At 43.9% G+C, this 16664-nt stretch overlaps 1 protein-coding gene across 3 annotated transcripts in view; it reads right to left on the bottom strand.

Moving 5' to 3' along the window:
• The window catches only part of RBM41 (RNA binding motif protein 41), an 83269-nt gene extending 66904 nt beyond the window's left edge, over positions 1 to 16365 (bottom strand). For 2 of the 3 annotated variants that reach the window (XM_069213594.1, XM_069213611.1), the window contains exon 1: positions 16228 to 16365. In XM_069213594.1, the coding sequence (XP_069069695.1) occupies positions 16228 to 16235 (8 nt within the window). In that variant the 5' untranslated portion in view covers positions 16236 to 16365. Of the gene's footprint in view, positions 1 to 15939 lie in introns of all 3 variants that reach the window. The other variant, XM_069213602.1, reaches the window with a different exon arrangement.
• Positions 16366 to 16664: the final 299 nt, after the last annotated feature.

Genomic DNA, 16664 nt, shown 5'->3' with positions numbered 1-16664 from the left:
CTTGGAGCGAAGGTTCCTTGCAAATCGGAAAGTATGGAGTTACTCATTTTGCCACTAAGAGCTGGTGATTGAGATTCAAAGAGTTGCTGCAGCAATGGTGCTGAGGTTAGTTGTTGTACCGCCATAGGGCTGGGCTGACAGGTCGACTGCAGAGTTTTATAAGAATCTGTGATCTCCTGGGCTCCTTAGGGGTCTCCTGAAATGCACTACAGCGGATCTTGACTGATGGAGATGGACTTTGGTCTTCCATTCGCGGGAGCCATATTCTTGGACTTGAGGGTTTGGGAACCACATGTGATTTAGTAGCAGTGTCTCGCTTTATAATTAGTAGAAGTTCTGGAAAGCGGACACCAAGAAGTTGCCCAGACGTTAATGCGGGGGATGCTAGAGGGGGTCTAGAGTTTCAGCAGGCCGCATCAGTGCTGCACTGACCGCCACCGCTGTTGCTCCTGATCCACCCTCTACTTGCGGAGTGCCTAGTGTTGCCCCCTTCAGGTTGCTTCAACCCCTACGAAGTCCCTGGCTGCAATAGGAATAGGAAGAGCCCTGCTTCAGCTCTCAATCAGCTCCAACGCTGAATTATGTTTACAAAATAAAGCTTCCCCCTTCCACTGACCTTTGCGTCTCTGCTTCTGTCAGCCATAGACCTCTAAGCACAGCATGTTGTTACAAATGCCAAACTTCCGCCTTAAAGCGAAGAGCGAGCAAATCCGGACTCATTGACTATAGTCCGCACGCCCCTGTGTGCAGAGCGATCCTTCAACCCCGCTCTCTCCTCCACTTCGCCAGAGCGCTGGGTTACCTCCTCCTCCACAATCCTCTGGTTCCGGGGCCGCGCCTCGACCCTAAATTCCAAATCAGGCAGCAAATTTCAAATGCATGCTTGGTGTGCCAGCACATCTCCAAAACATCCCAGAACATCGGCGTTGAGACATGCCAGCGTTTTTCCTGCTATGGCCTCGAAGACAGCGATGCCGTCCATCATCCTGCTGACCCGGAAGGGCTTCGGTCAGTCACAGAGCATGACAGGAGTTCCACATGACCCAAGTCACAATTGAACCTTAGCGCCTCTGTCTGAAGCGCGGGCTTATATACCAGAAAATGAATAACTAGCGCTGTTAACTCAAAAACATAATCTAATGTTCCCTTGCCTTCACTTAACTGAACAAAAATCTAAATTCACATAGCTAAAGCATGAAAAATGGGCTACCGTATGTGACATCGAGTACATAAGAATGTCGGATAAAGGTTAATAGTAGCAGCTGACCCACCTGCCCCCCCATTTTCAGATAATATCTCATATTGCATGTGAGAAACGTGAGATAGTAAGCCTCAACTATAAATTAATCATTATTTTCTCTTTCTACAGTGACAACTTACAGTTTGAACACAACTCCTCAATCATATTACCTTTCACGACGGAATACAGTTTTTTTTATTTTTTTAAATGTACCTTTTCTCTGAACCCACTGAAGCAAAACTATGAAGTGGCAGTTGCATTACAACTCTTGGAATACCTAAATAATAAGCACTAGCAAAGCCAAATATGTCCTGCCTATCCATGATCTTCTAGCCTTGTCAATATTTTTTAGCCATGTTGCACAGCAGCACACCAGCAATACGGAGGTAAAGAAAATAAAGAAAAAAACACTATGAAGTGAGCAGCATTGACAGCATCAAGCTTTATTTTTAATTATCAGCCATGCTGCGCAACAGCCAGCGCTGCTGTACAACATGGCTAAACAAACTCATTGACAACTCCATTAGATCTTGCATAAGCGAAACTGTTTGGCTTTGCCAATGCTTGTTTGTTTGCGTCTGAAGGAAACAGGAATAAGAAAGATCCAAATAAACAATATGTATCCAGCAACAAAGGTAAGCCTCTGTCTTTGCAATAGTTTTGCTCCCAGGTGTGGTAAAGCAGAATATGCAGATCTTTCTTTACAATCCACTAGGATGGGATAAATTTAAAAAAGAGAGACAGGGGGTGCAAAAAGATATTGGCTTCAGAAGTTCACCCAGCATGTACACAGCAGAAGAACAGCCTTGGAATGGAGTATGGGTAGTTTCCAGGTTAAAAGGCTTGCCAGTGACACATTAGCAGGCTTCTTTTATTTTTGATAGGGCGGACAAAGGCTGGGGGGTGACTTTACAGGCAAGCTGCATAAATATTTTAACACATCATTTTCTTTTCCCAATCTTCTTTTGTGTGTGATATTATAAATAAATGAAGAGCTAGGAATGTTGAGATGCATGCAAGTGTCGGGGGGGAAGCAAAACAGCGCTAGCAATAAGCTAGTGGTGCAAATATATGCCCCCTTTGGAAGTTTGTGAATCTTCAGTGTAAGCTAACAGGCTTTTTTCAGGTTCCCCCCACTTTTGCCCCATGTGGACTACTAGCTACTGGTTTTTCGACTTTAAAGAGAGTTCACTGAGGCCTGCCAACCAGATCTCACCATCAGTGTTCTAACCCTTTACAAAGGGTATGTCGATTTGGCTATACCCAATTGACAAATGCTGACTTACTTATAAGTCCCTAGGACATGTAAGGCAGAGTCTCCACCCAGGACTGCAACACTATTTGTGCCACACTGAGTATGGCAAAGGACAAAATGGCTCCCAGTGTGCCACTGCAGACTGGAAGTGCAGGGTTTACACTGCTAGTTCAACTTTGTCATTTAAACTCATGAAAAAAAATCACCTCTTTCCTTAACCCTATATAAAAATCTCCCATAAGGAAGAACTATAGAGCCCAAATGCAGAGAGCTATGTATTGCTAACAAGGACATTTATATATATGTCGTAACAGCACAACCCTTTAAATTGATGTTTTGCTTGGTAAAGGTCAGTAGCCCCATTGGCTAACACTGGCTGGCACCCCAGCCTGGAATACTCCCGAATGGGACTAACTAACTGGGTACTGTAAGGTATCAAATTCATTGTGGCATTAAAGCCAACCTGATGCCTAGGTCAATTTTAATGTCACTGTCTGCAATTTTTAGAAAGTTGCCACTCTGTAACCCAGCTGGTCCAGTGGCCTCACACCGGCCCTGGCCAACAGACAGCTTTCTGCCCACCTGGAGAGAAGTGTGAACGACTCCAAGGCTTAGAAACAAAGGGATCTGCTGCAGGGCGAGGTATTACTTCCCCTCTCAGGAAAACACTTGGGGTAAGTTGCCTTTGAAGGGCAAATAGTGATAAGACCCCCCAAGCAGGCTGCCTTTTGTTCATGTAGACTAGCTGGAGACCGGGCCAAAGAGGGAAAACTCGTACTCCAAACCAGTTTTCTCATAGGAGTGTAGCCCTTAGGTAGCCAAACATCTGGGGAGAACTATCAAACTCCTCACAATCAAGAGAAGGTCCGGCATCTTGAAAGAGGCAATAATATTGCACTTTGGGATCGCCAAATGCCACAAATCATTAGAACTTTGTTACCGAAGAAGAGGGGAACAACTAGTCCACTAGCTAGTAACCACGTTGTCCACACAGGGCCTTTCTTGGGATAAAATGGGCAGCCCTGGCACCCTGGACATCAGTACAAGTTGGAATTGGATAAAGGACCAAAAGACTGTCCTTCTGCCCTTGAAACGGCACAAAGAGAGGCTGCAATGCTGGAAGGACTGCACCTACTGCACTTTGAACTCGTGAAGGTTGGACTGTACCTGTGACTCCTGGCTCGGGGAAAGTTGATTCCCAGCCCCAGATCGAATCAGTGACTACGAGGGTCAGTCAGCTGGCTCACTGGAACAGCACTAGGGACATCAAAGCTGAAAGAGCTCAAACAGACAGAGCAGTGGTCACTTCTGAGGTATTGCCGCTGACTGCCGCCGGGCACCCCAAGAGACAATACAAGATACCCAAAACTCGTGCCCGAGTCTGCCGGACCTGGGAGTACCATATGATTCCGGATTTGTCACCAAGAGGAACACTAGCCCCCACCAATGGATTGCACCCTGACCGCTGTGTTACGATATCAGGAGCCCAGCTGAGGCTGGCCTGCTGTTGCAATGCGGATGCTTTGGGACCCAAGTTCAGTAGCCAAGGTCGCCCCGCCTCACCCATGGACCAAGGGATCTCCTGGAACTTACCCCAGTCGACCACACAGCACCAGGAGCATCTTTGAGCATCCTTTCATCCTGCATCCAGAAGCAGGACCTCTCCATTGATCTTGGTGGCAGTTGTTTCCTAAAGGTTGGAACTGGACTGGAAAAGGCTCTGGTGCCCAGGTAACTGTCCAAAGTAAACTTACTGGCCCCCTTGACCTCTGTTGTGTCGGATTTTGGCACCCAAGCTGGGCCAGAGTTGCGAAACAAACTATCAAACTTTTCAAAAGTTTTCAAACTTTTTGTTCACCAATGCTTGTTTGCGGTTAAATTACAAAGTTGGACATACTTACAAATTAAAATATACTCTATATTTATAAATTGTTATTGTTTCTCTTTCTAGTTGTGTCACTTTCTTGTTCTATTGCATTTGTACTGTTAAATGCTTTACACTAAGTTCCTGTGTTAAGCCTTGCTTTCAAAGCCACAGCTACCCAGGGCTGAGCTAAAGCCTGTACAAACTAGCCTTACTGGACCCAAGACAGTTTTTGCGAGTTTATTCCACAGTAGGGCCTGCACTCCCCCTGATTGTAGCTCTTAGTTATTCTGATTGAATCACATTGTTGAGTGCCTTATTACTAAGCTGGGGCACCAAGTCTCAATATGAAGACTTCAACGACGAAGAATACTAACTATCAGGACACTCAACACTCTTTAGAAGAAAGCCTGGCGGGTGCCTTTGACAATAGTGTCAGTTAATAAAGCCCTGGCAATTAAAAGTTTCATCCGTCAAAAGGGCTGGCTCCCTCCCCTTACCCCTTCGGATAACTTACAAGCCTCTCAGGCCAAGCCTTCTAAGGGCAAAGCTAAGGCCAAAAAGTGGCCCCAAACGGAGACCTTTGAAACAAGCATTTGCAATGCAATCGGTCTCGCATTTGCTGGAGTTAGAGTTACTGGCGTTATGAATTACAGTGTTTTTTACCCATGTGTTTTTGTTTGAAATAGAGTGGAGGTATGCGGTTTGGCATGAAATTATGTGGGTGCTGTTGTGTTAGGTTACTCTAGTCTGTGTTGTGTTATGCTATGTTGTGTTGTGTTATGCTATGCTGTCTTATGTTATGTTATGCTATGTTGTGTTATGATGTTATTTTATGCTCCAGGTATCTCAGAAAATCCTAACTGCCAAAAGCAAATACCACTACTGCATCCACAGGCACTAACTGACCTACAAGGCACGCACCATCTCTGCCCGCTCTGGTCTCTCAAAAATCCGAAGCATAATTTAGGCCAGTGTTCAAGTTTCATTTTTCTTTCAAGCAATCAACTGGCCGTTTCAATTCTGTGCAATAGACACATAAATGCGGAAAAGAGCCAGTCACATGTCAGGTTCGGCTGTGCAAGGCTTGTGGAGTTGGTGAAATCATTCAGATATCATAGTGACTTATGGAAGGCCGACCTAGCTGGGATAGAGCCAGTTACATTAAGTGTGGCTACACAAGGCTTACAGGGCTGGTAAGGAGTCATTCACATGACATGGCGACCTATGGAAGGCAGATAGAGCCGGGCACAAGAAGTATGGCTATGCAATGCTTACAGGGCTGGTAAGGAGTCATTCACACGACATGGTGACTTATGGAAGGCAGAGCTAGTCACATTAGAATCATATATGCAAGGCTTACAGGGCTGGTGAAGTGTTAGTTACATATAATCGCCTCTTATGGAAGGCCAACAGAGCTGGGGTGGAGCCAGTAACATTAGGTTTGGCTGTGCAAGGCTTACAGGGCTGGTGAAGAGTCATTCATATGCCACTGTCACTTATGGAGGGCTGACACAGCTGGGATAGAGTCAGTCACATTATGTTTGTTTGTGCAAGGCTTACAGGGCTTGTGAGGAGTTATTCACATGCCCTGGTCACTATGGAAGGCCAACAGAGCTGCGATAGTCATTTGCATTAGGAATGGCTACGCAAGGCTTAAAGGGCTGGTGAAGTCTTTAACATGCCACTGTCACTTGTTGAAGGCCGACAGAGCTGGGATAGAGCCAGTCCCATTAGGTTTGGCTATGCAAGGCTAGCGTGGCTGGTCAAGAGTCATTCATATGCCATGGTGTCTTATGGAACGCCGATAGAGACAGTCACATAAGGTGTGGCTACGCAAGGCTTGTAGGGCTGGTGAAGAGTCATTCACATGCCACGGTCTCTTATGCAAGGCCGAAAGAACTTTGAAACAGATCCATGACACCAACCATGGGAATAGATAAGGAAGAGTCAGTCACATGTCAGGCTTGATTGTGAAAGGCTAGGTGAGCTGGGGAAGTGGCAGTCACATGTCTGACTGATCACTCAAAGGTCAATAGATAAGGAACAGTCAGTCACATGTCAGGCTTGGCTGTGGAAGGCAGGCTGAGCTGGGGCAGTGCCAGTCACATGTCAAGTCCCAGACTGACACTGTGCAGTAAAACGTCACTCAGTCACACACGGTACTCACCCAAGACTGAAGTCAGCAGTCACAGTGTGCTTTGCGATTAAGCTGACAATGAAGTCTTGGAGCCAGGGCCACAGGGAGTGTGGAGGGGGGGGGGGAGGGGAGGGATTGGCGGCTGCCAGGCTTTGGCAGCCAGTGTCCCTGCTGAGGTGTCTGCCCATGGGGCTACTGGACATTGGCTGTGTCTATCGGCTGCAGGATGTAAGTGGCATCTGCTGGTGTCTCTGTGCCAACATCTGCCAGATGCAGGCAGTGCCTGTGAGCGTCGGTACCCAGGGCAGCCTGGGGAAGGTGGTGTCTGCGCCCGAGGCAGTCGGTGAAGGTGGTGTCTGCCGGTGTGTGCAGTGTCTACCGGTGCCTTGGCTGCTTTGTGTCAGCTGAAGAGACAGGAAACTCAATCAGCCAAGCTAGGATGGAGTAAACACCAGGCAGTCAAAGTTTATTCTTTGTTTATTTTGTGAACCTCTATAACATGCTTGAGGCCCCCAAAGAGCAGTATACAAGGGGCACAACAGCATAAAAAATATACAGAATAAAGAGGCTTATCTTATTTTCACAGGGTGGAAGGAAAGTTAAAAGTGCATTGTATCCATACATAATATTCTGAATAAACTGGTAGGAGTCATACAACGAGTTCACGCTGTTGTACCTGTTTGCGCTGTGAGCGCCATGGCCGCTATGCAGCACGAAGCAGAGAGACAAAAACATTTTTTAAATTGTTCAGCAATGCTGAAGTGTATTGACAATCATGAAATAATCCATGTGACGGGCAGTCTGCAAGGTGTGACAAAAACAACCTTGAGGCGGGACAAACGTAAAGCAATTACTAATTTCATCAAGTGATTTGTGAAAGGCAAGCCCAGGAACGAATGAAAGTGATGGGCATGGTTAAAAGCCCACAATACTTATGACAGGTCAAAGCTCCTGCGCGCTCGACGTAAATACTGTTGGCGACAGTCAGGGATAATCATGGTTATAGCGTCCCACAAGCCCAGGAGTGGGAGGATTTGCTGGATCCTTCTGGGCCCACTGATTGGGACTCCTTGTCCGCAAACCATACAGACAGTTATCAGGCCAACATTCAAGGTCCTAGTAAAGGAGACGGGCTGAACACCCATTGGAGTCCCATCCCAAAACCCCTATGGTGGACCCCTCTGCAAGAAGTGGCAGAATACATCCAAGATCACATCAGACAGAGCTTCGACAATGAATTGCGTGCCAGGCTTTGTGCCGAACGTCCCAGGCCTGAGCTAGCAGGGAAGGCCACAGAGACCCCAGAGGTAGACCCCACAATGGTGAACTTCCTAAAAAAATGGGCTAAAGACCACAAGAACAGCCTTGATAGAGCCTAGCGCTCAAGCCAGGACAAGCTTCTGGACATTTCCAGGCCCCTTACTAAAACCTTGGAGCTCGCCTTCCAAGCCAAGGAAACAAACTCCTCCATAGACTCAGACATCCTGGTGGTCTGGGCGCAAAAGGGGGGGGGGAGGGGAACTACTTGCGGGGGGGGGTAGAGGGGTTGGGTATGCCAGCTAGGAAATGCCAATGTGGCAATCTCCCCCGAGCATTGATGCTGTATTCGAATGAGAACTGACCCACAACTTAATGATCTGGCATCTTCTAAAGCTGGGTCTGTGGCGCAGGACTCCCCTTCGGTGCTACTATTATTAAAGACCTAGCCAAACTCACTGCAACATTCAGTTCCATTGACAAAGCGCAACTGACCTTGATGAAGGTGTTCCAGAACTCTCTTTTTTGCAAAGACAGACGACTGCGGGCTGATCGTCAGGCTGCTTCTCCCATCAGGGCCCCCAGTGAGATTTCTCCTACCGCAGACATGGTTATGGCCAATATCAATCAGCCAAAAACACTGTCTACCTCACACATTCTTGTGGATGACATCAACGTTTCCATAAAGGGCACGGCAGAGGTCAACAAGGAACCTCACAATCCAGCACTCATTCAGGTGAGAATTAGTCCTCATTCAGAGATAAAAAAAAATTGGGGGGTGGGAGGGCAGGACAAAATGTTTTTTACAACATTGGAAACTTCTAAACAAAGACCCTTGGGTTATCGAAACTATTCAGGGCTACTAAGTGGAGTTTTATCAATCCCTCTCTCAAATGTCCCCCCTTCACACCCTTCACTACCCCAGAGCTACATTTAGCCCTACAGGAGCAACAGGTCATATAAAAAAAAAAAGCAATCACTCTTACACAAAGAGGCAATACACCTTCTTCCCCACAACACATAAACTTCATCAGCACAATTTTCTTGGTAGACAATAGAGAGGGTGGATCCCGTTTAGTCCTAAATTTAAAGAACTTCAACGCCTGGGTAGTACACAGGCACATCAGGCAGATGGGTGCATTATTGTGAAGAACAGGATTCAGATCCCTTTACGGCAGATGTCAATTTTGATGATTCATTTCCTTGCTTCTTTAGCAGCATCTGTCCTTGCTTATAGGTCCATTAACAATTACAGGTCAGCCATCTCCGCTGGACATCTTCCTATTTCAGGGAAATCAGTGGAAGTACACCTCGTAGTGTGTAAACTTATGAGGGGCATACATTTTTGTAAAGCTTCTCAACCAAGATACTCTTCCCTTTGGGATTTTCATGTGGTTTTATCATTCTTAGAAAAATGGCCAGAGAATAAGTATCTTTCTTGCAAGCAACTATCTGCCAAGTTGACTACGCTGCTTTGCTTGATATCATGTAAAAGAGTCTTTGATGTCCGGGCCCTAGATCTGTCTGGCAGGATTCTTTTTTCCCTGACTGAGTTTCTTTTTCCATTTCCAGGCGGACTAAAACGAACACTAGGAAAATATTGTACCTTGCATTTCCTTATAACACTAAATTATGTGTGGTACAATGCTGTAAAGTGTATGAAGCTGTCAAGCAAATTTAGAAGAGATCCTGGAGTTCAAGTTCTCATTGTCCTTTAGAAGCCTTTTAAACCAGTCGCAGCTGCTACTTTGGCTAGATGGATGCGTTGGCTATTGACTAAAGCCAGAACACATATTTCCATTTTCGTAGCTCATTCTGTAAGAGGGGCTATGGCTTCAAAATCATTCACTTTGGGCTCAAGATTAGAGGATATTTTGAGAGCAGCGGACTGGTCATCAGAATCGACATTCAAGTCATTTTACTACAAACCAATTGTGGACGTAGCTTCAGTGGGGTTGGCTCAGCTTTGAGCACGAATAATCAGAGCCTCCAGTCCAGACATAGAATAAAAAAATGTTATAGCTGATGCAAAAAGAATTTTCAATTATTTTAAGGACACAGAGGCAAGGCTATACGTTATCTGAGTATGAGCTGAGTATATAATGTCCTATTATCTTGTCAGTTAGTACAATGGTGTGTTCCCGCTATAATATATACATACAATTAAGATAGAGTAAGTCTGTTATTCAATGCCATTTGCTAACGAGATATTTTGCTGAATATGGATATTATGGCTTCTTTTTCTCTGCCTTCCCAAGCATTGGCCAGAAACAGAGCTGAGCAGGTCGATTTCTCATGATGTGTTTCACCTAGTCGGTCTGGAGTCTCGCAAAAGATCCTGGGAAGTCTTTCTTCTTCAACCCCATTGGATGTGGATTCCTGATGAGTTTTTGCTTTTTTTTAATTTGCATTTTCTATTTTGTTTTACCTTTGGATGTTATGACTTTATTTTGCAAAGAAAGAGGACACAAAATGGACTCTTCTCTACTTATATGGACTGCCTTTATGTGATTGGGGCATGTGATATGGGTGACATACTGTAACATGGGTAGTGCAGTTTTTCTTTATTGTATTGTGATTGGTTGATTTTAATTACTTTTACAGTAAAGAGAGAGAAGCATAATCCTTGCCTCCGTGTCCACAATAGTATTGAAAATTCTTATTGCATAAACTAGAAATGTTTCATTTTAAGGTTTAATTCAGAAAACAGCTAGAAAAAATGTTTAAGGACAAAGGATATCATAAAGTTAAAAAAAAAAAAAAAGTAAAATGAAATACATTTCAATACATAACAAATACCACCAGATCAAGCTGAAAGGTTCTACAGGATGTGCTATGTGCCTGACATAGCGCGTCATCAGCTTTGTGCACTGACAAAGGACTGCTATGACAGTTGAACATCCAGTTCCTCCACACTACCCATTTGGTTTAATGTTGTCTGGATGTTTGTATTACCTTCAGGGAAGTGCACAGTGCAAACTGCACAGTATTCTGTGCAGACACAACCTGATCCAATAGAGGCCCGGAGCACTGCAGAGTGTGGAGATGAAATGTGCAACACTGGCTCTTGGCACCACAGACATGTCTGTCCAGTGAATTAAAACAGATGGCTTAGAGGCGGGGGTGTTGTGGCACGGCCCCGTGACACGACGAGCTGGGGACCAAAAGGGGAAAGTCGGCGCGCGGTGTATCACAAAAAAACAAAAGGCGGGTACATTTCCCCCTCTAAAGAGCGAGTGACAGCAGATCTCAAGCAATGCTGCGTGGGAAGGACAATGCTTGGAAACGATCGAAGAAATAAAAAAAAAATAACTGGAAGTGCATAATCAAGGTCCATTCACACACCAATGCATCTACAGCCTAGATGATGTACAGTGCACAATATGTTCTCTTTGGCTTGCGATGAAGGGCTGGAATTCTCTTCATTATATATAGTGCTTCATGTTGCACTTTTTCCATTTCTGCACTGTAAATAACGGGTTGTAATCTGAGCACTTTAAATGACAGACGTTAATACTTTTACCCAATTTGTAGCACCCAATTTACTTACCTCAGATGAGTGGCTGCTTCCTTGTTGATATACATTCAAACTGGGGATCACTAGACTATTAAAGATTGTTTTCTTGTGTTTCCAATAGTCACACTCACGCACCACGTTCGAGGATATCAATGCGTGCATGGATAAAGAATGCTGGCCAGGGGCTCTACTGACCTCGGGGCAGAGGTCAGATACACCTCACCCACACTGATTGAAAGTGTGTTCAAGGTTTGTGATGCAAGAGCGCTGCTGTTGGTCCCTACACAGCGATTCACAAAAAAAGCACACAGATCGAAGGTGCATGGGCTGCTTGTGTCTTTGGGGGCTCCACTGCTATAACATGACTACTCCCTATGTGGAGAAGATAGCTGCTCATAAGGATATTTGCAGGTGACCATTTGCTTAAAAAGTCTGAGCACACATTACACTGTGGACCACAGCCTCTTTACCCACAGTGCTTCGATGTACACATCTGTTGGTTACAGTGCATAAAGGAAGTAGCATAACAGCAGGAGCTGTCGCCCTGGAGAGCCAGGTTTGAGACTCAGCATCAGCTAAACATTCTGTGACTGGGCAAATCACTTAATCTCACCATGCCCAAACAAAGTAGAAAAAACCCACTATGATGGGGACAATGCTTTTCGAGGAGGGGTTTAGTAAACCAACAGAGAGAGGGGGCAGACTTTTGCAGAGGAGTAAAAGTATCCACAGATGGAAATCTGGCACAGAGGGGGAGAAGGTCAACCAACAATGATGGAAGATGGGCTGTTTCAAGCTTCGACAAGGAAGAAACGACAACGGTGGAAACTAGAAGAAATAGGCAACCACAAGGAAGAAGAAATAGTACATCAATCATATTCGGAGCAGCAGACAGTAGAAGAAATAGGCAACCACAAGGAAGAGGAAATAGTACCTCAATCATATTGGGAGCAGCAGACAGGTCCTGATTAACTTGAATCAATCAGTGCTTGGTCCCTGCTCCACAGAAATAAACGAAAATTATTTTTCCAATGCAAAAACCAATTGGGGAGCTTGAAAAGAAGAAGGGCATGAAGACAACAAATGGTTGCCATTTGCTGTATACAATAGTGTCTAGCAAGAGAGATACGTGTGCTAGTGCACTATGTCACAGGCTCACCTCTAAATACCTCTACTCTACAAGTTAGTAGCAAACCAGACTTATGTTCAATGCTAACACATCCCGAAGACTGTCTGGACTAGGCATTATGCTGTTGGACTAAACAAATATGGAAACCTTCATTTTTATATTCAAAACAATCAGTGTAAAGATTAAAATGGTTCTGCTCTGTGCTGATATCTGCTGCTAGCAGAAGTAGAGGAGGACCAGAATAAAGTTGCCTATCTTTACAGAACTAATAGACCTAAATTGTTTTTCTGTGAGTTTTTCAAATGTTGCACTTCACTGAAATTTCAAAACCAGTTTGTTTGCATCTATTCTGATATCATTCTGTTAGAATAAACATATGTAAGGAAAAGTGGAAAGCAGAATAGGTTATTCATTCCTTACCTGCTTTATTAAGCAGTATCCCATTCTAAATGCCATCCCTTAATTTTTAAGTCACTTTATGAATCAAGGTGCAAAGACACCTTTAATATTCCTTTATATGCTTTGATGTTTTATCTTTTCATGCTGCCATTCCAACTTTGACAGTTGTGGGCCAGTTGGAGGACTGTATAGCTACAAATGGAGGGCTTGCTACTTCAATAAATACAACTTCACTGTTCTACCAGGAAACTGCTATTTACTGCCCACCATAATTTAGTGACAAGGCAAACTGTTTTGAGCCTGCCATTTTACACAGTACATGTAATGGTGTGTTGCGCCAAGGACAGATATGTGTATTGCATCTTTTCACAGACCCAAACTGAGCTGCAGACTATAGTACATGAACAGAGAAAGTGTCAACCTATAAATTAAAATTTGAAAATATCCCTGAATGCTAGTGTTGTCTCACCTCACCGTACTAGAATGCCCTAGAAGTGGATTACAAACAAACCAAATAAACAGTAAGTGGCCATGTGACACTGCATTTTTAACAGTCATGTGTCCCTGAAATAATGTAACTACACCCGTACTATATACACGTACATGCTGGAAGGAGACATGCAGACGTGTCAGGGTGGCAGTTTGGAAAGAGATACCATTGCTCCTAAAAGAATAAGCTAAGACTGGCCAGACTCATTACTCTAAAAAATCAGAATGTGGAAGCAGTATTCAAGCTAGTACTTGAGCATGCTATAAACGGATCGTGTAGACATATTTTTTTTCCGTCTTACTGATGCTGTTGTGTCTTTGGTGCACACGCTTTTCTTCATGCTACTAGAAAACCTGTCTGGGCATACTCAGCTGGCTGCGGAATAGTGGCTACTCTTGAATTATGCACCCCTGTTGATCTTACTGTTTTCATGGCTGGTAAAACTTTATTATTCTAAGACTCTTCATCATCATTTTAATTTTGTAACACGTTTTGGGGTTTTAACCTTTTTGTGTAATTTTTATGCAATAATGAATAGTTAGTGTCTTGTTTCGAGTTTTGTTTTCTTTCTTTATTAGGTTCATTGAAACCATGAACTATACCTCTAATGTTTGCTCATCTGTGATGATCTCTTATTTTACTATGAAGATGGCGACTGTTTGTAAAGATTTTAAATAATCATACAATAAAAAATTACTGACAGATAACATTGTAATTTGCACTGTGACAGGCAGCGCTGCATTTTGATTGCAGCACCGCCATTATTTTTTTTTACACCATCTTTATCGAGTTTTCAGACATATATTACAGGCAGCAGTACAGACATTATCAATACAGCAGTAAAGCACATTGATCATGTCATAGCCCTATGCATGGTACCCAGATTCCATGACGGTATAGTAATATGTAACTGGCAAAACAGGAATTTCAACATGAGCCTCGAAACATATATGGAATATTAACAGAATTAGAGGTATACAGTCCTGGTTGTGAACCACCCACAGGTGTGACAAGTGGGTGGATGGGTTGATGGGGTGGTGGGGAAGGGGGGAGTATGGTGGGGTAGGGACATGTCAGGAGGAGGACAAGTGCCGCTGCAAGACTACATAGTGCTGAGTCGCAAAATCCAGCCACTTGCTAAAAAGCAACTGGATGAGTTATTCAATACGATGCTGGGGTCCTGACCTGAGACTGTGCCATTGATGTTCATCTCTTCCATTAACACTCTTTTTCAAAGTGCTGACATCTTTGATCAGTGGACAGAGGTACGGGAAGAGTATGATTTACCAAGGATCCAACAAATTGAAAGAAAGCAAAACAGAGAATGCAGCACACATTTATTTACGGTCAACTGTATGCATTTACCATCATATTGCATTTTGGTGATGATATTGTGAGACTTTGCACTTCTCTCTTCCATCAGGTAATATACAGCTTTTTACAGAACATGCTCAATAGCAGTTTTTATTGCCAAAAACTAAGTACAGGAATTAAGTTCAAAATGTGATTTACCACATGGCTGACAATTATCCCAGGAGTCAAAGGAAAAATAAACACGTGCTGGAGCAGCACATCACACATGGATCTGTCAAACTTGAGAGCTATGTTGTCCAAGAGAACACAATTTGGCAAAATGAGAAGCCTGAGTCCAGTCTCTAAACGAGAAGCATGAGTCCAGACTCTTGAATATACGTTTCCAACTAATCTAATTGACAGCAATCTGGGTGGCAAGGATTCTCATGGCAAGGCCAAAGGACAGCCCCTTCTCAAGGAAATGAGACTGTGTTGTGGGCCCTGCTCAGTTTTAGAGTACACTATTTCCAGTATATCTAGATGCTGTGATAATGCTGAGATTAGATGCCAAATATTCTACTTTCTAAAGGACCAGGTCCTGTGACATTGTGTATTTACTGGGCAGTAAGTGTGATAGGAACTAATATTTACCATTGGTGATTCAATGTTTAAAAATATTTCATTTTGTTTGGACATCAGAGCTGTTCATTTTCCAAAGTTGTCCCTCAAAGATTGCAATATTGAAGAATCAAGGAGTGGTAACGGGATTAGAACTCAAAATACAGCATGAATAGTAATCATACTCAATAAAATGTATTTTAATATGACATAAATTAGAAAACGGGAGATTCAGAATGAAGCACCAAAAATGTCCTACCAAGGGGCTCAGAGCCACCCGCTCTCTAATAAAAAGTACCTGGCTCATTCAAACAGCACGCATGCGGTAACTAACACCTGACCGATTTTTTTTTCCACCAGCAGGAGCAGTATATATCTTGGCCGCTAAAAAAAAAGTATGAAAATCCCTTAAGGTCGGTAATATTTCCTTTTATTCGTGCATGCTTAAATAGTAAACGTAACAAGAAAGCATTAAAACATTTTCGTGTGCTTGCTAAATAATCAATGACCTATAGTTGATATAAGCAAAGACAGCAAAGTCGTGTTAAAAAATAATATGGATCATTTTATATAACGGTGCTTATTTTTCTCTGAGAAAGGTATGAACCCTAGGATCAATAGCCATGTGTAGGCCATTTCTTCCAGTCCGCACCATGCAAAACCATGCCCGTTCTACATACAGCTCATCAAGCTGCAAAACACGTAATCAAAGCTTTTTTTTGTAAATCAATTCTTACCACCCCGTTTCCGCCGTACAACCCCGTTCGGTTTTTAAATTCGCCAATTTCACAATACTTGGGGCAGAAGTATATCATTTACAACTTAGACCAAATCGGTGACGAGATACTGTGCTCCGTGAAAAATGAATACAGATAGATTGAGGGCAGTCATTCCGTGATCGTGGTGGGGGGGGAATGCCCCATGCAACTCATACGCGGAGGTAAAAATTAACTCAATCAAAATACACAGTGTCGTAAAATCCCTTTCTGAACTCCACCGCCCAGTTCTCCTAGGCTCTCTCTCACCTCCTCATGTTTACAAAAAATCTTCTTACGATGGCGACTGGCCCGGGAGTACTGGGAACGAAACACTGGCACACACAGATAGAAAATACGTCTTAAGAGACGGCCATATTGGGTGAACCCGATCACGTCTCTGCCGGTGTTCTAACTGTGTGTGTCTCCCCATCTGTGTGTGTCCCCCCTGAAGTCAGAGAGAGGCACAGCGGTACGGCTGCTTCCTGCATGTGTGTGCCTCCCTCGCCTGTCTGTGACTACCCCGAACACGATATTACGCAACCTTTGGCGTCAAGTTTCTATAGTGCTTGCGCATTTCAAGTATAGTATTAATATTCGTAACGCTCGACTTTCAGCTTTACTCTCCTAACCTCAAAATGGCACCCACTTGTCTGAGTCGGTTGGTTTCTATGTAAACGTTCTCACAGACGCTAGTCCAAAAATGT

Source organism: Pleurodeles waltl, chromosome 2_1 (genome assembly GCF_031143425.1).
Source record: "Pleurodeles waltl isolate 20211129_DDA chromosome 2_1, aPleWal1.hap1.20221129, whole genome shotgun sequence".
In the NCBI taxonomy this organism is placed as follows: Eukaryota; Metazoa; Chordata; class Amphibia; order Caudata; family Salamandridae; genus Pleurodeles; species Pleurodeles waltl.
Note: the sequence above shows the minus strand (reverse complement) of the source record. Positions and strands in the feature narration are given on the sequence as shown.